Source organism: Camarhynchus parvulus, chromosome 2, assembly GCF_901933205.1.
Source record: "Camarhynchus parvulus chromosome 2, STF_HiC, whole genome shotgun sequence".
NCBI classification, from domain to species: domain Eukaryota; kingdom Metazoa; phylum Chordata; class Aves; order Passeriformes; family Thraupidae; genus Camarhynchus; species Camarhynchus parvulus.
Window position 1 is genome coordinate 87,834,804 of NC_044572.1, and position 21,033 is coordinate 87,855,836.

General features: G+C 36.9%; 1 protein-coding gene across 1 annotated transcript in view; it reads right to left on the reverse strand.

The window, feature by feature from the left end:
- Positions 1 to 2,360: 2,360 nt before the first annotated feature.
- TERT (telomerase reverse transcriptase) overlaps positions 2,361 to 21,033 on the reverse strand; it is a 30,314-nt gene continuing 11,641 nt past the window's right edge. The window contains 14 exon segments of the mRNA XM_030943471.1: positions 2,361 to 2,676; positions 6,379 to 6,516; positions 6,872 to 6,996; positions 8,814 to 8,875; positions 9,166 to 9,292; positions 10,480 to 10,665; positions 11,701 to 11,738; positions 11,740 to 11,806; positions 12,489 to 12,560; positions 14,296 to 14,409; positions 16,260 to 16,345; positions 18,341 to 18,436; positions 18,830 to 18,991; positions 20,357 to 20,539. Of these exon segments, the coding sequence (XP_030799331.1) occupies positions 2,573 to 2,676; positions 6,379 to 6,516; positions 6,872 to 6,996; positions 8,814 to 8,875; positions 9,166 to 9,292; positions 10,480 to 10,665; positions 11,701 to 11,738; positions 11,740 to 11,806; positions 12,489 to 12,560; positions 14,296 to 14,409; positions 16,260 to 16,345; positions 18,341 to 18,436; positions 18,830 to 18,991; positions 20,357 to 20,539 (1,560 nt within the window). The 3' untranslated portion in view covers positions 2,361 to 2,572.

Sequence of the window (21,033 nt, forward strand, 5' to 3'; positions counted from 1 at the left end):
AATCAGTAAAAGACACAAACACAGCTATGGTGATGTTCAGCCTTAGCCAGAATCCACAACCCTAAAACAAGAGATCAATTGCCTATTAAAGGAAAAAGGCTCAGAAGGAGCATTGGAACAGCACTATAAATAAGGACACATCCAAATTATCATAATACAATAAACAGAAAACAGATGCAGAAAGAAAAGCACAATCCTTCCGGAACACAGAGGAGTTTCCTACATTGTGAAATTTGACACCTACCTCAACCTGGGATTCCCAGTCCATATTTCCTCCCCAAAAGAAAACAGTGGAGAAAAGGACTTGTTTGATGGATGCATCCAACATACTGTGATCTCCCCTAGAGGGGCTTCTGTTGAATTCCTTCCTTACAGCTCTGTAGACACACTGAAAACAATGTTCAGCCCTCTTTCTCTCCCATCCCATTTAAACCCTCCAGCAAGCTCAACTTCTGGAATAGTTTGCAACGCATGCAGCACAGGGAGTTACCTTCAGTGGTTTAGCTCTCAATCCCTCTACTCACCTTCTCTTAAATACTGAGACCTTAACCCTCACCACAACTCAAAGATTTTGAAATTTTCCCAGCTGTACAATGATTGTTGAAAATCCACATTACAGATTCAGAACGCTCCTGAGGTAATTCATTTAATATTTCTAGATTCAAGTTATTCACTCTACCCAAACGTTTCCTGTCAGCAGTTGCTGTTTAACGCACCGCCTTGCTACCAATTAAGTAGAATATATTTTACCACCACAATGGATCACACTATTTCTTTTAGAACAGTTTTGTGGTAGAATAGCTTTATGGAATACTTCTACCTTCCCAACATTATAAACAGCTATTTTTAGAGCAAAAAACTGTATGCCTCTGACATGGTTAATCTATTCCTTACGCATATACTCATAGTGTTTTCTTTTCAATTATCATAAGCCACAGTAGCAACTTCAAGTTTCCAGTACAGACTGCCAGCTCTTCTTCAAATCTCCAAATTCTCCACTTATTAAAACACATACCAGTTTTACTTTACTTTCCCTTGCCTTTTTGGGGGAAGGATATTTTTAATGAAATAATCTTCTCTTGTGAATTCTACACTGTATTTGTATCTGTTTACAAACAGCTACTCTTTAAAACTGATGACTCAGACAGTAATTGTTGGGAAAGGCTCAAACGTCAGCTCGGAGAATTGTAACCATTACCCTGTTTTCATTATTACAAACTAACACCTTCAGCTGAGACCACATCATAAGTTTATATTCTCACAGAGAAAGATGGGCTAATCCAAGCCATTGGTGAAGTTTACATTCCCTCCTTTCTTCATGCTGGAGCATCTTGCTGTCTCTTCCTGCCACACGATCCCATAAAATAAAGCTTTCTGCACTGCCAGGCCTTTCTTATGCAATGTTGTTCCCGATAGTGCTCCCTCATCCAGTATCACTCAGACCACTGAGGGGCATGGGGGTGTTTAAATGTTTGAGCTACTGGCTGGAGAGCAAGAATGTTGTTCTTCATCTCTAGTAGGAGCAATTGCTCTGTGACTTTTTTAGAATGTATTTTAAGAGTGCCACTTCACAGACAGAAAAAGCCCAAGCCTGTATGACTGACTGCACGTTTTGAACTGAGTTATGATGTTAAAGGACAGACTGCAATACTGCAATTCAACCACCAGTCCCTGTGTGGTGGGGATTTGCCAGGGATGAAGCAACCATTACTTCTCTGGGCAACCTCAACACCATCACAGTAAAGAATTTCTTCCTTATACTGAACGTAAACCAACTCCCAGTTTAAAGCCACTCTCCCTTTTTCTACCACTATATGTCCTTGTAAAAAAACTGGTTTTGGAGAGCCAAAGATATACAAATAGAAAAGAAATATACTTGGTATATTATCTAATCAAGAACTTTTGTTTTGTAGGTATAAATGCACCAGTATCATTCTGTACAACACTGTATTAAAAGTATCACTAAGTATTCAAAATAAATAAAACATACACCAAAAATAATCAGCTTGGACAGTGAAATTTTGACATATATTATTTGTGATCTGTAAAGCATAAAATTTCTAGCCTCTACATCTTGCCATGAAATGCATTTGCCCTGTGCAGGTAACTGCTTTTTTGTGACATAAACCAGCATATTAAAGATTACTATAACATAAAGGCCTTGGAAACAAATATGTGTTATTGTAATTAACCAGCCAATTCATTACAAAATTGGCTGGAACAGAGAAGTAAAAAACAGCCCTTCAAGACAACTCATTGAAACAAGAAAGTTAACAATTTTGTACAAAACATAGTTTAATGATTCCTTCATCAAGAAGATAAGAATCATGGAACATAAATTACTTCAAACAGCCTGTGAATTTACAAAAAAGACCCCCACAAACAAAAAAACCCGAACAGGAAGGTATTAACAAAATTGTCTGCTCTTTTTATGTCCTGAGAAACAGACACATAAAACTTCTGGGTGAACTTGCTTTTGGCCCATTCTGCCAAAATAAACTACAGAGAAGTCACCTAAAGACACAGTATTTATTTTCAAACCTGAGAAAATTATGAAATAAACCACAATCAGTTAGTCCAGGATAGCTTTGAAATCTTGACAAAGAGACGGCTCTGTCACTGCCTGCAGTAGTGCCACAGTATCCTCTGGGATCCTCCTGATTAGCTTCCTCTTACCTACCAAAACATCAGAAACAATTCATTACAACTGCAAATAACTATTCATTCTGGTTTAGGGAAAATGCTAATGAAGCAATGAAATCAATACTAGCTAAAACCAACTAAAAAGCTGCAACACCTGAATTATGGGGAGAAAAAAAGCTATAATAAAATATGCTATGGTTCTTCCACACTTAAATCAGACTAACAAATAAAAAGGTTCAAAACTGCGTGTGAAAATATTAACAAAGAAAATCAAGGAGCAAATTCCTCCTACTTTGTTTTTGTGCCTTTTTTTCAGATTTGAAAACGTCATTACATTTTGAAAAGTATAAGCCCATTTGTTCAACAACTTTACCCACCAAATAAGGCCTTCTGTTAAACCACAGTTACTTTGAAAGACTGAACATCCCATCAATAAAAATACAGACAGCAAAAAGGACTTTTTACAGATTAGGAAGAACATGTAAGATCCTAGCAACAGTTTAAGTCTGTCACTAAACAGAGTCAGCAAAATTGTCAATGATGCAGAAAGCCAGAAGTACTCAATAAACATTTGCCCTGTATCTGCAAAGGAGACAGATGATGTATTTATATCTTATCATGATAAGGAAAGACTCTTGCTCCTTTCCCCACTGGTAATAACCGGAGGGATGTTAAACAATAACTCTGTTTTAAGTATTTAACTCTGAAGAATGACAACTCATGACAAGCCCCTGACATTGACATTTAATAGGTTTGGCAATAGTGGGGAGAATCTCCTCCCCAAAACCTATGAGCTTGATTTAGATTCCTATGGAGAGTAATAGAAAGGCACGTGCAGGGACACAAGAGAAAACCATATTTATATCAAGTCCTGTCAACAACGTAATCTTACAGAGGTAATACGTTTTATACAGCCAATACAAACTCCAAAATGACAACAGGAATTGCAGCTGTTAAGTTGACCTAGGGGTTTTTACCAGCCTTGTTTATCTCTGTGCTAGAGATTACTGCAGCATGTAGAGATAGTGAGCAAACTTCCAGGATCCCATCCCTGTCATGACTACTAACATCCACACATGCTACCTGATTTCCAGAAGACAAAACTAAAAATACCATGTTTAGAATTAGCTCTGACATCTCTACATAATGCTTAGCTCTCTAGTAACCTTCTCTACAAGATGATGTTCTGATTTCAGTAACATTGCCCAGGACTAGGTCTCGTGCAGGGCAAACAAAACTGACTTGTAACTGCATAGAAAACTATCAATATCTCTGTTAGATTTCAGTGTATGCCTAAAGGATTGGGACACTTAGTATAGTACCAAATTCAGAAGAAAACACAAATACAAACACCATGTACAATCAGGGACTGAAAAACAGCCTTCACCTACGACCAGAGACCGTGGGGATACAGAGATAATGATGCCCGTTCACACCAAGGGTATGCACGTGACTTGTCACCATAAGATGTCTTTGTACAGCGCCACCAATTATTGTATCAAACCTTGCTGCACAGGTGGAACAAGGCTAGTGCAAGTACAGGTAAGATTTTAAGCAGGTTATAAGCAAATGGAGAGATACCATTTGAATTACTTGGACCCCAGTGATCTGTCAACCAATCACAGTGAAAGTTTCCATCTTAAAAGTTTCATAGTAAAGTCACAAATCACAGCCTGCTAATTGTTCAGGCAGCTGTTAAGCAAAGATTTCTGAATCCTTGATCTCTCAATAGAGTACCTGAAGTCTCAGATATTTCCAAAAGAAACTGGACTCTGTAGATAAGAAAAGTGGATTGTCTTAACACTGTGGATGTGAAGAACAGATTCTGCCTCAGAGAAGGTAAGATTTATGAAAGAATAGCTGAAAATTACTCTTTTCAAGAGAACGCCACCACTGACTTTCTACAGACCTTTGGACTTTCCCTGCTTCACCTCCACAATACTCAGGAAGTACAACATTAATAGGCTTCACCAGGAATTTAGGAAGAAAGGTTATTCCCTTTCCAAAGGGCAATTCTCACTGCCAGAGAAGCCACCTGACAGGTGGTCAGCTTTCTCTTCCTGGGGAAGAAACTGTGCACAGTGTTAGGCCTGGACCACATGCAAGTTTCAGGTCAGTACTGCAGTTAGGCAAGTTAGGCAGTTCTATGGGTACAGCAGAAGGAACCCAGTGACAATTGCTATTCAAACTAGGAGAACTTCACCTCTACTTCCCAGCCCATTTTCCCTGGCATCTGTGGTGGTGTGACTTTGTGGACAGCAGAGACCACTCTTACGGCTGATGCACACAGCCATGGCAGGTGAAATTCTGCTGAGCAGTAAAGGTGCCTGGGGCTGGGCCTCCACCGTGGAAGTACTGTCAGATTAAACAGCAAAGCATGCACAGAGAAGGATGGAGGACCTTTGGCTTAGATTGTGGTCTGCCAGTCTAGGATCCCAACAGCAAAACCTTCAGCATTAGAGATGAAAACCTAGCTGTGCCCTATATGGATCTTAGAGAAGTGAGGCAGCTCCCAGAGAAGCCACTGTCCTACTGGTTGTATCAACTGCATTCTCTGCTTAGTTCTTCAGTCCCTGTCCCATCCAAGTGAAGCAAGCAGCCCTGCCCTGGTTTCTCAGGAGCAGTGAGCAGACTTGGGGCCTCTGGTTTTGGTGTCAGTGAGTAACTCAGAGAAGAAGTTCCTCTGGGAAAGGCTGTTGGAATTCTGCTCCATACAGGAAGTCCGTAGCTCTCAAGAATGTGGCTAGCAAGATCCCAACCATCAGTTTGTTTCCTGTGGAAGTGTAAGTGTCATCTTGATACATTCACACTGCACCACCAAAACTCAGACTCTGCACTCAGGCGGTACTGCAAGCCTTCGATATGGGAAGGAAACGCTTTCTTCCAAAAGAAGAGCTGCTTTCTTTATGGGGCACTGGACCTCAGTGCAGCTAACAAAGGAAGCTTATGATATATTTCAAATCAAATAGGTGTTACTCTGGAATGAGACCTGGGAATCTCTTGGTCTTGTATAACAAAACTGACCAAGCAATGACTCATTCAGAATGCAAATTACAGAGTCTGGCCATCACCGCAGCTAAATTCATCAACAGCACTGGCTGCTTCAGGAAAACCTCTTGCTGTCCACTTCTAGTGTCTCAAAACTGAAAATTCTATTATTTCTGGGGCTGGCCTGCAGGCAGACTGCACAACTGTTTAAGGAAAGAGCTCCTCAGGGGCCAGGGACACACTCAGCATCTTTCACCAAACTGAAGTGTCAGAGAAACACCAACACCACAACTCTGCAAGAATACACATGCAGTGGAGCCAGTGCTTCTGTTTCCAAGTGACTCTGGCGGCACTTTTTTGGGTAAAAGTTTAAATTGTGGGAGGAGCTTGTTTAGTTGCCAGTTAATCTACATTTTTTTAAATAGAAGCTTGAGCGTTTGTATTTCATTTAGTTAAACCTGCTGACAATACATACATGACTAACACAGTCTTATTAAGCCTTCTGAAATGTACAAGCTTGCTGAGTGCCAAGCATCAACTGTCCTGTGAGAGGCTCTAGAAAATGCAGTGCTGGAAAACATTTTAATCTGCCTACTTATACTTAGTAAATTTGAATAAAATCAGAAAGATCATTAATGTACATCTGAGAACAACATTTTAGGATTAGAAAACTTTAAAAATTCATTAGTTTCTAAGTTTAATTACAATGAACCACAGACAAAACTGTAAAAATAGCTGAATACTTACAGACTTTTAAGGATGTAAGCAGACATTTGTAAACAGCTTTGTGATTTAACAGTTTGACAGTGAAGGCATGGTAGCAGAGCCATTCTGCTACCTGAATAGGGAATATGCCAGATACACCCTTGTTATCTTTAGCAATCCCTAGGATAGAAAAGGAAAATAATGTAACTGAAAATGATGAGCATTAAGAAGTATATCTGGTCACTCTTCTCTTTCTATAAAATCACCCCAGGATTTTTTATTAGAAACCTGCGCAGTCAGTGAAGTCTTGTGCATCAGCAGAAAACTAAGAAATTAGTGCTTGAAACACAATATTCAGAAAACTGAGTTTGAGAAGAAAAATGCACTGTGATTCTTACTATGCATTTCTCAATATTAATTCCTGATCTTTATCCCAAAATTACACCATTGGACTGCACATTCAAGATGTTCTATCTGTCTAAAAAACCCCAAACAAATCCAAACCCACTACTTCATTGCCATGAACATCCTATACCTGCATTTATTGTTTTCAGGATAGCATAGCAGCATGATGCAGTCTGAGAGATAATCCTTAGGAAGAAATCAGGATTTTTTCTAACTTGCTGGCTGAATGGAAACTGGAGAACACAGGCATGGAACCTGTTCACAAAAACAGCCTATTTAATAAAAAGTAATTTGCAATTTCAAGTGAAACTATGACTACATAGCTTAGGCACTATACAGCATGTAAATGCACACAACAGTCTTTAGCTGTATCAACGCTGCTACTGCATGACACCTCTCCCATATATACACATGCCTGGAATGTCAAACGCAAATGATGCTTGTTTCTAAATTTTAAGCTGAAAGAAGATCTTGAAGCCATCTGCCTTGGTAACAGACTTCTCCTCTGAGGACAGCATAACTGTGTTATGAGCAGGGAAAACTAAACTACCCATTGTCACCAATTCCATATCACAGACTATGCCACCAGAGAACAGTCACAAGAGACAGTGAGAGGAAGAAAAACAAGGCAAAACCCCACAAAAAATTCTGTTCAGGTATGCAAGAAAACAGACTTCCAAATGATTTCACAGCCCAGGACACTCACTCCTTTGCCTATCTGGAAGTCAACTCTTCAGATGTTATTTGTATTGTATACTTCCTTACACCTGTTTGAAAATATTTTGAAACTGCTGACTATTTTTTACCTTCAGACTCTGGCATTATAATCCTGCTTATGCTGAATATAGCCGATTACAATGTTGATTTTCAATTAATCAACAATGTACAAACTTGTTTATTAAATTAACCCAGTAATCACTTAAAAACCAGTGACAATTTCATATATATAAAGGATAGACCTAAGTACCATGCTGCATTACACGTCTTTGGCTGAATTAACCTGACGTACAGTTATCACAGTGGACAGTCTTTTACATAACATACAAAGGCCACTGTTTGTTACTTCTGTTTGATTTTATGGTAACATTCTATGCGATCATATCTATCAGAGAAAAATCGTAAATCAACCACAAGCCAAAAGTTTAAGAGCTGGACACATCAGTGCTGTACCAGACAAACCCAATTACACTTCTTGGACAAAGAACACAGCTTGAATGTGGACCAAGATGAATTTAAGAACAAAACCAAAATGTCCCTTCATAACAAGTGTGAGCATAGCAAAAGAACAACATCTGATTTCTGTGAACAGTGAAGAACTTCTTGCACATTTTTGTGTTAAAACAATAAAAACCCAATTACTTGCTGCTGCCAATCATTCCAAGTTTTCAATTTACATAATTTAGCATTTTCTTCCAATTTGCTTATCAGTTTTGATTTCTTTCCCTTATCTTTGTTTAAAACATTCACTTCCTCTACTGATCAAGCCAAGATCACAAATACCAAGGTATTACCAGCTAAGGAGAAACTAAAACGTTATCAGCAATAAGAAACTACAATTAACTTTGTAGAATGAAACCTCTCTTTACCTGGAGTTATACTGGTCAAAGTTCTGTATGACTTTAACAGATACAAAGTTCTAAATATAAACTGCCTAATATTTAACTAATCTAAATATAAAATGGTTAATTAGGCTTCTTATCATACTCCTGAATCAAAACAGACAGGTTACCTTGAGGTCAGCTGTCAAAACCAAGACACTGAAAATTCATTTGGCAAAGTATCACTTGAACACACACATCAAATATATTCCTGTATCCTAAACTTAACAGTATTACTTAAGAACAGTGTTGAAACAAGAATAACTTGACCTACCTACTGACATTTACGACTGCACATATTATACATATATATATATACACATTATACATATATATATAAAAATACATATATATATATATACACACACACACTGCAGACCTACATGGCACACTTGTTTTCTGATTCATAGCTCCTCCATGTGTCAAGAAAGAGTAATGAAATATTGACACTAACTTCAGAAGACAGTGACCCACCTGTAAGCCTGGAGTAAAAATATCTTGTAGATGTTAATGAGAACTGTTCTAAGGCTGTTGATCTAGAACAGAACAGAAACAGAGCTATAAGAATATTTTAATGTCATAATGGATTTGTTGAAGATCTAGACAAAAAACATTTTATGCGAAACTTAAAAGATTTCTTTTATGCAACTAAGCTAACAATGTTGTGAAGGATCAGTTCTGGAACCCTACACTTTATTTGATGTCAACATTTCCAGATTATGTGGATTTCCTCTCAAAATAAACTTTTATGTTAGAACTCAAAGCAGTTTTAATGCTCTTCATCACTAATCAGTATACTGCCAAACATCCATTTTCATACTCCCACCTGTAAATCAAGAAATAAACTATGACATTTCAGTTTGAGGACTGCACTCAGTTTGTATTTCATGTTTTTCCCAGCTGTTATACTTGAATTGAAGGAAAGACTTGATCTGATAGAAGTACAGGTGTAACTAGAAAAAAAAAGTAAAAAAAGTAGTTAAACTTTATGGGCTAACAGACTAAATTAAATTCTGTAAAGTAAGCCTCATTTGACTTCCCATGTTACAGAGATTTCCTGCTAATCAATGAACCAGTAGCTAAAAGATGACCATAATTAAATTCAATGTTGAAAGAGACTGGGCTCTGTGGCATTAAGGGTATTTAGCTAAGGGCTGACTTCAATATCTCAGGGCTGAAAAATTCAGCCTGCTAAAAAAAGCTAGACTGATAATCTCAAAAACAAACTAAATGTATTTTTAAACACATTGTCTAGCCAGAACATTATCAATTACTCCAGTGACAATTATCTTATCTATATCTATGATCCATGCAATGCAAGAGCTTAGGCTTGAAGCCACCTTAGTTACTGGAACAATCCTAATGTTCCATCTACCTAAGTCAAGCATATCAAAAGCAAAGCCTTGAAACAAAAACTCTGGGCTTGGCAGTGCTGGATTAATAGTTAGACTTGATCTTAAAGGTTTTTTCCAGCATAAACAATTCTATGATTTTATGATTCTGATTAGTGTCTCCCAGATCAGTAGCATCAATATCCTTTTCAACATAAACTTTTTCTTTCAAGAACTCAGCTAGTGAATAAATCTCTTTGGCTGTTGAGTATGGTCCTTTGCTATGGGAAACCATGTCATGTAAATTCCTTTCCTAAAGTGACCAAGATTTTCTGTTTAGGAAGACTACTGAGGAACTTTACCACCCTATTGGTGGAAAATTTCCTCCTAATTTTCCACTTAAATGCTTAAGGGCTGTTTATACTAAAAATGGTCTATAATGAAGCTAATGAAGCAATATTGCTTCATCCTTGAGTTTAAACTGTTCTTTCTTTTTGATCTTTAGAAAATATCTGTAGCTCAGGGTCTACAGAACTTTTCAGTAGGATACATTATTATCCTGTCTGGAGTTCTATGCCACTTCAGACTGTTTTCTGTCAATGGTCAAGGTTGCTAGTTTAAAGAGAAGTTCCCTTCCCCACACATTCTTTCCATCTGAAGTGTACCAGAGGGAACACCTCTGATGTTGAAAGGATTGCCAGTCCCTGTAGTCTATACCAAATTAATCCCAATTAATTGCAATTAATTTAACTACACGATTCCCAACACACCCTTATGCTTCTCCCACTGGAGTGCACAACTCTATTTACCTGGAGTAATCGCAGTAAACCTCAAGTGTTTTTATATCTAATAACAAACCACACCATGGGATCAAACGACAATCTGGCAGCTGTTTAAATTTGGAACATCCTGGGATATCATCAACAGGAAAATTCACCACTGTCTTATTTGGGTTTATTAAAAGGCCGTACTCAGGAATACCTGTTGCTAGAGTCCTAAAACAGATATCAACAGTTAGGCTAAGCCCCCCCCAGCAAAGCAGACAAAAATTGGCACCATGCTGCAAGACAGAAAATCTTGAACAAAAGGGCAGAAATCAAAGAACGAAGGGAATCACAGCTAACTCTTCAGGTTAAGGAACACAGCTAGAAATAAAGAAAGGGAAGACATTAGAGGCAAATAAATATATAAACAAACTTGATGATAACGGAGAAAAAATTTTACAGATTAATGCAAATTAAGCACATCAGCCATGCAACACTTGAGACAAGCTGTATGAACCACACTCACAGAAACCTCTGAAATAAAAATCACTGGAAAAAGATGACAAGTTCCTGTTTTTGGAAGTTAACAAAACCAAGGAGAATCCATATAACAGGAACCTCACTTATCTGATGAAAAGTCTTGAAGGGGAACATTTTCCCTAAGAATGTTTTCACTGCCAGAATGCCTGCTGATTACCTGCCACATACTGGATCAGCAGTGTCATGGACAAGAAGCAGTTCGTCTTACTTGGCAATGTACTTATGTGCAGGCTTTAAAGAGAGGAAGAGGTAGGCTCTTTTTCTTGGAGAGTCATAGTCTTAATGCAGTCTCCTCAAAACTAATGTACTGAGTCCCCCAGTTCTAATAATACATTAGGAAAACCTGGCTCTACCCCATTTGTGAGAGAGAGCTCATAGGATCTGATCTGTAAACAGCTGTGGAAATCTCTCAGAGAAAAGGCTACTTCTCTACAGAAAATCAACACGGCTGGTACAGAAGTTGATCTAGAACAAAGATGCAGACAACTTCAAAGGGCAAGAAGGACAATATCTGCACTGCTACTCAAGTGACATTGTGCTGAAAAGATGTTATAAGAGATTAATAGCTTGAAGCTTGTTAGTTTGATTTATCTGTAAACCCACAGATCCCTAGAAATTGCTTTCTGTTCTGATAAGGAAATGAGGATAAATGAAGCCTTCAAAACACACTACCACTATTTCATACAATTTATATTTCAAACTGTACTTAACTAATTGCTCCATCACCTTTCAAGCTCACAACAGAGCTGCATCTTTGTGACTACTGAAAAGCATGATGCAACTGACAACACTGCAGATGCTAAGCTTTTCTTCAAGACCTATCCCTTGGATCCTTTAAACTGATCAGCAGAACTCCCCTAGGACTGACTGTACACTCCTATCTGCAGTAACCAGGAGCTTCTGGGATTCAATTTTTAAAGAAAAGGTATTTCTGAAAAGAATTACTGAAAAGAATTTTGAAAATAATTCTGAAAATAATTACTGTTTTAAAACTTCAGTGTGAACTGCATACTACCATGCTATTGGTATCTTCAGATACTCATCATGGAATGTTAATGATTAGAAAATTCTTAGCAATATTGGACTGGACCAGAGCTGCCTTCTTTCCTGGGAAACAGAAAACAGCAGCATGAGTTCCCAATAAAAACATTTTGAGAATGTAAATAAGGCATCTTAAAAAATTTGAGGGAAAATGGTTTTCAAAGACAACTGTCAGCTGCTTTGGTTAGGCTGCAACACTAATTTTTGCTTGAAGCTCCACGAAGGTTAGTAGGTAGGTCCCTAATTCAAACTTTAGCAGGAATTGCCCACAATGTGAATTGCAACAGATTGTTACCTGGCTACCAAGAATGCAGTTTTAGGATTTTTCCCAAGCACAGGCTACTACCAAGGACTCCAAAATAGGCCTTGATTGCTAACTCATAAAACAAATACACCTATGTGCATAAAGATGAAAAATAACTACATAAAAGACAATGCTTACTACTTTGCAGACTATGTCTCTAACAGCATACCTTAGAAAAGTTCTTGCCTTCATTAAGTGTGGCGTAAGCAGCAAAAAATCATCAATGAGACGCATTAGGACTCTGTAATCAAGAAGAAACCAATCTTAGATTTTTTAATATGTAATCTTTCCAAAGTCTTTTCATACACTTCAGAGCAACAATGTGCCTGCCTATTTTAATTCACAAGATGCTAGAGGCTGATATGAACTCCAAATTGAGACTCATCAAGAAATTCTCTGTTTTGTTTCTTTCCTAAACATAAATGAAAATAAAAATAATAAAAAAGCAATGAGACTGGCTAGATGAAACATGAAGGAATTTACAACACACAAACTATTCCACAATGGCTTCCCTGGATACAGGGCTTTACACTTTTCTAAGGGAGAATGTGCAGTATTTTTCTCGACAAGACAAGGGAAAGAGGTGTCAGTCCAAGTACACAAGTAGATTCTTGATGGGCTCCAACTCTCTCTTTGTTTACCAGGTAATAATTTGTTTATGAAGCTATAGCTTGACTGTAAACCAGAATACCATCTAGCACTGCAAAGGCTGAAATTCTCCAACAGAATTCAGACCCCAAGCATGACCATATTTTTCTGGTAAATCCTGCCTATCAGATCATAGAGAAGTAGCTCTGGAAATGATGATGTACAGTCTCATCTTCAAAGCAAGAGTACTGCCATCACTATGACCAGATCAGCTGCACCTTGGCCCAGACAAGTCAATAACCAGGCCCAGCCAAGTCAATAACCACCTTATTCTCGTGACTTAAAGGACAAATTAGATTATCAAGATCATTCAACAGACACTTAAACAACATTCTAAAATCTGCTCTACATAACAACAGCTGCTACATTAAAGAGTGCATTTTTCTGAATCAGTTTCATAATTTCCTCATTCTAAACACCCTTTGAAATCAACAGACAGCTTTTCACACTCACATCAGAGCATCCTCAAGCCTGTAAGAAGTACTACTTTTGTAGGGAAATGTTTAAAATTCTGACACCCAACAAGCCTCCCAAGAAGAGACACCAGACAGAGGTACTTATTTGGGGTATTCTCACAGTTCTTTTTTTCTTTTGGGGGGGGAAGAATTCACTGCAATGAAGGGAGATGTCTGAACACAAGTTTCAGGGTCCAGCTCATGACTAAATGCCCTAATCCAGGATTCAGTTTGGGATCTGTTCATACAAAGTAAAAGGAACTTCAAAATTTTTACAGCTAAAAAAAGAGGTAATGTTTTTATCAGGCTAGCTTTCTGTCAAGCTTCTAAGGAGCAAGTACATGCAGGGCACAAAGACTGAGAAGATTTACCAAAAATCACACAGGGCTTCAAACAAGAACCAACACACCCCATAAAAATCTACTATAAAGCTCTGACCTTGATAAAATGTTAAGATTTACCGACAGTGGATTGGAAAGCCCTCAGGCAGAAGCCTGGAGTATCAGTATCACAAAGTATGTAACAAACATATCGTCTGAGGTGGAAAGACCACAGATGATGTGGGAAGGAATGAGACATAAACTTCTCAGAAGCACAAGAGCAGCTTGTAAGACTCCTTATGGTGCCCTTTCTAAGAATAAATCTCCTACCAAAGAAACAAAAAGGCTTCTCTGCATTTTCTTCTCAGTCTTGCAATGGGGAAATTGTCCCCAAAAAACAACCACAGTTTCACTGAAGCTGCAGAGATGTGCAGCATACTCCTAATGGTTGGAAATCCTTGAAATTCAAAACTAAATGTCAGAGAAAATTTCCAACAATATGTACTACATACTATGAATTACTGTTACAGAGCACAGAACAAAGCATCCCTACCCATCCTGCTTTATTCCAGAGAGCCATTTGTTTTCCATATCTCCATAGAATAAGCTGCAGAGTAAGGTTGACAAAATGGAGCCCTGTGGAATTCCACAGCACTGTAAGTAGTACCTACCAAAGAATAAAAGAAAACAAAAAAATCAAATCACGTAACAAGATCACAATAGCTGTTAAATATTTTTTCTGAGTATAACATAAGAAATATGCTATGTTTGCCAGTTAGCCTTAATTTTTTTTTTTGTCCTAAGAATCTACATAGAGATCCAGAAATTTTAATTTTAACAGTGAAAAAACCCCCACTAATTCACACATTTCTTTCGTATTAACAAACTCCAGGAGACAACTGCCATTCAATAAAGAAATTGTCTAACTGATCTCAAATCACAATGCCTCCTTCTGCTGCAGACACATCCTTCATTGAAGTTTTTTAATTCTTTATGTTACAACTTACTGTGACAACTTCAAGAGAAGTGCTCTTATACACAAAACAAAGTGCACTGGAATAATTTTCTATGCTGGCATCAACCAAATGGGTATGGCTCCCAAAACCCAAGGGAATTCTTTTCACAACACTTCTCTGAAGCAGTGAGATACTGTAATGTCCATTTCCCCACTATCACATGAATGACTTGGTGAAGCTGAAGAGAATAAATTCAGACCACATACTACTTTTGAGCACTGACCCTACCTGTATTTTCAGTCATCTGAAAACACTCCTGGCAGTAATTTTATTTTCTTACAGACTTTTGTTAAATGTATCAAATGGTATTAAAAGATTGCTTAGAGGTCCCCAGCTCAATAATCAGCATTTTTCTCAAAACATCAAGGTAATGTAGACTAACTGTGATTTTTTCATGAGAAAAAGACATTTCTATCTATTTACTGAACATATAGGGTTTTTTTTTTTTTGACAAACAAGAACAAGCTACTTAAAAGGAGTAAGTTCATTTCAGGACAAACAGTATTTTTTCAGTCAAGTTGTGACTGAATTTGAAAGTGTGAAGGTGGTTTTGTCAGGGTGTGCTTTCTCTGAAACCATTAAAATTCCATGAAGCATACTCACGTTGGTTAGTCATTATTAAAGTATGCCACAAGAGCATTCTTATGATCCTGCCAAAGGGAGTGTAAGCATCAATGCTAGAAAAAATATAAACATGCTTCTATGTGACTCTTTGAGAGCATTTCTCACTCTCCCTCAATCCTGTGAGATTCTAAAATAAGTGAGCTAAAACAAAGGTATTTTTTCCAGAGTTAGAAGCTATTCACTCTAACATAAATCACCCTGAATTTACAAATAATGATCATGTAAGTACTTCCTTTTTCAGACATGGTACACATTTGTCATCTAGAGGCAAAATACACGTACCAAGTCAGTATCTCTACCAACACAAGAAGAAATCTGCATTAATACTTTCTGAAACATCTGATTCTTAATTTTGGAGTTGCCAATAATTTAAATTCCTATTGCTACTGCCTTTTATTTTTATTGCAACTTGCCAAAGAGCAAAACCATTGCACTTCAGGGAAATGACTAACAAGGCTTTTGCATGATTGCTTGGGATGTTACTCTTGCTTTTGCTCACCACTATGGATCCCACTATTTTAAAGTATATTCCTTTTAAATTACACTTGCAGTTTTAAATGTAAGTTATTGCATATGCTATGGAATAATATAAGTTATGAAGGTTATTCCCCATTCTATGGAATAATGCATTGTAAATAATTAACATCACCCAGGTAGGGAAGAGAAATTTTACTAAATATAAAGCTGACTCCAAACTCTTCATGCTTTTTTGGAGCTTAAACTGATACACAAATTTCTCACTAACATGAAATTAAAAAATCTTTAAAAGACAGCTATTCAAAAGTCCCCAAAGTCAATTAAACATATCCTCTTAACAAGAAATAAACAAACAAACAAACAAAGCATACTATAAAAAAATAACTAATTTCTTTTTTACCTGTTCCTAATCTCCAGAATACTGTTATGCATCATTTGAAGGAAAAAATTAAACAGGCTGGAACTTGTCTCATAGAAAGTTAAGCTCTAGAAATATGACAAAACAAAACAAGATTTGAAATTAAAAACACATTGTAACTTTGAAGATACACAGAAAGCTTTAAAAAAGTAGACTGTAGCAGCTCAAACCCCTATGTAAGTGAAAAGACAAACCCCAAACCCAAGATCTGAATATACATACTAAAAAGCTGCTCACATCCAACAATTCAATTTTTGTTGGACGTTGATTTTTTTGTTTGTTTGTTTGTTTTCTGTTAGGAGAAATCAAATATGACATCTAAACCCACTTTTTAAAGTGCTGGCATAATATATTGGATTATTACAATGTATAAGACCCTGCTCTTTTGGCCACTTTCTATCCTGTAGGACAATTTCTGTACATCTGGATCTTTATGATTCCCAAAGTCTTGACACACTCACTTGCCCATTCTGCTGCAAAACACACACTTCTTCAGGTATTACAAACACTTCCATGCATTGCTGTCCACCCAATATTTATGGAACATTTTGTTAAAAATTAGAAGATAAAAAATTAATTTACAACAATTTAAATACCCTATTCATTTACAACAATTTAAATACCCTTAACAATTACTTAATTCAAATTAAAATAAAAATACTTACTAATTGCATAGATTAGACAGCAGACAAAGGCACCCAGCCTTTGACAGATGTAAGATCATGATAACTTGCATTGAAAAGATAAGGTGATGTACCAATGGTACAGACACCCATTCTGACATGACACTTTTCTCAAAATACTTTGTTCTTTTAAGATAATGACACACAAATTGTTTTCAAACAGAAAATATTTTTAAATAGAACACTGCTGCTCATGCAATATCTAGTATAGTTCTCTAAATCAGTTTGAAAAAGATAAAACGTACTTATACATCAGCAATCCAGCTAGTTTCCATTTTCATCCAGGTACTCATTAGACTTTCTTATTTTTGTAGGATCCTGGAATTGTACACCAGCCACACCACATATTCTACTCCTACGTCCACAGATAGACAAGATCATTTCATGTGTATGTTAGAAATCACCTTTTGCCAATCTTGTCATTTTCCACTGCCAGGTTTAGAGAAGAAAAACTTGAAGAGGAATTACTAGCCTGAAAGAACATACCTGTCTGCTCATTGGATGCTCAGGAAATGTTGTAGGTTGTTATTATGGAACACCATGATTCCAAGCAAGGAAATGCATGATGAAACTGTCTGAGGCTATCACCTACTTCTATGCCTTTGTCATGCTCCTTGCCCAGGAGGAAGTCTTGAGAACAAACACTTGTATCAAGAAGAAAACTGCAGGATGCTTGCTTCTTGCAACAAAGCATCAGCTGGAGTAAACTTAAAATACACGTAATTTTTAACCACACGTTAATTCACTGAAAGCAAGAAATCTCTTTAAACAAAAACTTAAAGAGCTGATCTTGTTTGCTTTGTACTTAACTCTCCCTAAAGAAGAGTTTATTCTCATCTCTCTTGACAGGTAATCCTTAAAATCAGCTTTCTAAATTTTTAATTAGGCATAAAATAAGATCTTAAAACAAACAACAGACAAAAAGCTGTGCAGTTTGCAAGTCGTCACATCCTTAGCTACTTGGGTTATAATACATTTTGCTCATTCTTACTTCCCTATGTTTTGGAGATAGGAAGTGTTGACATCCGTTTTTATAGACAGTTAATTTCTCACTTGAGGACTGTTGCAAGAAACAATGAAATTAGGAAAAGAAAACACTTGTTAAAATAAAAGTTTGATAAAATAATGAGAAAATCTGGGAGAAGTCAAGAAGGACTTTTAGTCAGATTTCTTGCCTGGTGCACTCCTCCCACTCAGAGCCTGTTACAAACATCAAAGAAGAGATGACAAAAGTCTTTCTACAGAAGAAAGAAGGTGCTGGTTAACTAGATGAGAAGTAATGGCGCCACATAATATGTACATACAAGTAAAAATCCCAATCTTTCTCTAATTCTTCAGTAGGTTTCTTTTTCAGTTGAAAAGAAGCCTCACAATACTTACCTGCTCAACTACTATTGCATTTTGCAATGAGGCATTCTCCTGAAGCTGGGACACAAACTGCTTCATGTCTGGCATAAAGTCCTTGAAAGTAGAAACCTGCGTAATTGTTTAAATTGTAAAGAAACAAATGATAAAAGCAATAAAAAATTCAATAACTGACTCTTCTGTTCAGTGGAGGTCAAAGAACCACCCTTATTGCATTATTTTAATCCAACAATTCTTCTACAGTTAAAATGAAATGTCTCACCCACAAATCTCTATTTCCACAACACATTTATCTTTATTTTTACTAAGAGTGAGTAAAAACTTTAAAAGGTATGGAATAAAAACAAGCTTTTCTACCCCTGGAAAATATCTAACAGCATTAAAAAAATGTTTATTAAGTACTTAAACACTTCAAAGGGTGGCTAAAGAAAGCTATAAAGGAAAACCTTTCCTTGGGCCAAAATATGCTTACAACAGCAAAGAGAAGAAATCAGGAAGTCATACATGTCTCTTATAGAGCCTCTTGGCTCTTCCACTTGGGGTAATCATAATCACAGCGTAGCGCCGTATGCAGTACACGGTTCTCTTCTCAGGCTTCAGGACCCGTGAAATCACTTCCACCAGTTTGTTGTGAGGAATGCTATCATAAGCCCTGGACACATCAGCCTGAAACAAAAGAAATATCTTCCACTACATATTCAGCAATATTGCTGTAAACATGCTGGTAGTATAGAGGAAGCATTGTTGTAGTATGTAAGAAAGGCTGAAGGACAGATCACATGGGAGTAAAATTATTGCATCATTCAGGCTGAATTCCTGACAAAACAAAACCTCACTGCTTATCTGAAAGACCTTTCCCCACTCATCGAGTATTCCCTTAGGAAGGAATATCCAAGTCATCAGTTTTACCACAATTCTTATTATTAACAGAAGAGTATACCACATGCAACCTTAAGTCTAACAGTAAATCTCCAATCATTCAGGTTAATAACTAGCATTTTTATGTTCAAATATTTTAAGAAGCTTGCCTCACCATATGGCCATGGAGATGACATTTTAACTTTTGGAAAGCTGCAAACCTACGTATTTTACCTTTCCCTTCCTTTCCTTTTCATATTGGCAATCTACCTCTGCTTTTACTTGTCCTAGTAAACTAGGAGAAACTTTTTGTAGAAGTTTCAGGAGTAAACTGAGAAAACTTTCTGTAGAAGCAACAATTATTATTTTATAATAATCTTAGGATTATTATAAAACAAATTATGTCAATGACTCGACCCTTTGGCTAGAAAGACAACAAGGCAAAATTATGAAAGTTATTTCAGGGCAGGATGACAAGCGACATGAGAGATGAGAACCCAGCCCCTCTACAACACATACAAACCTGGGTAATTTACATATTTCTGTATACATTGCCCCAATTCAAAGCTATGAATTGAAATCAAACACAAAATGTTGCCTGCTAGACAGAACTGACAAAAGTGTGAAATAAAGAACAAACTCAAACTCCTTTAAATAATAGGCTACCACTAGCACTGATTTTTTCCAAGTGGGAGAAGAAACTTCTTGGAAAGACACCAACCAGAAGTCATGTATTCATTTTCAACAGAAACTAATGATAGTGAGATAGAAGAAACAATTTTTTTAAGAGACACTGAATTTATTCAAAGGCACATAAAACATTTTGTTCTGGTTTTCATATAGCTCAAAAGGCTATCTGAACTTCTATCTTTTTCCCTCTTTTATACCCAGCTACATGTAACTGCAAAAAATTCAGTGCATGCACAGAAGCAGGAGCTCCTGCACAACAGAAAGATGGACAGAAAAACACCCAAGCAAATGAAGCAGGGTCACCCATCCACAAACAGCAATCAACCACCCCCATCAAAAAACTAACCAGTCTGGAAAGTATGCACAAAATTTTATTCAGAAAAAAAAAAATTATGCAGTCGTATTACAGCTAATACAGCTACAAAATATCTGCACAAGCTAGTTTTGAAAAGCTAGTTTATATATGTAACTAAAAATACATACCTTTACACAGTAGAAATGAGGAATTTCACCACCAGATTCAAGAGTCTTTGTAACAAACTGCTTCCATATCTTGTAGATATCATCTCTCCCAAACACTGAAGACCCTATAAAACTGGTGTTTATAGTCCGTTCATAATTTAACACACTAAACAGATTCTTTAGTTGAGTGTTGTAATGATTCATCTAAAGAGACCAAAGAGAGTCACCTTAAATTATGCTGAAACACATTAAATTCTTTGCAATACAAAGATTACAAATTTAAATAAATTTTGAGATTAAATTCATGCATTTACTATATTTTTTTGTTCAACTGAAGCTTTCAGAAAGCCTGACTATCACTGCAGTAACTACTTCAAAGCAACAAAACAGTCTCAGAGATTTTTCTTTTGGTACAGTTAAATCCTATGGAAAATGTTTTTGCTCCTATACTTGACTCTTGGAAATTAAGGTGTAATAGTTACAGTGATAAACAGATGAATGCCAGCAAATAAATTCACTATTGATCTGAAAATAACTTCTTAAATATCATTCATTCTCTCTGCTGGAGATAATGACAGCAACACAAACAGCAAAGAGAAGTTGTGCTCTGAGATTTTATGCTAACTCCAGCTGCACCATCAGCTGGGCCTCTCCAGGTACTTTATTCAAGTAACTGAGCAAAGACTTAACTCAGCTGT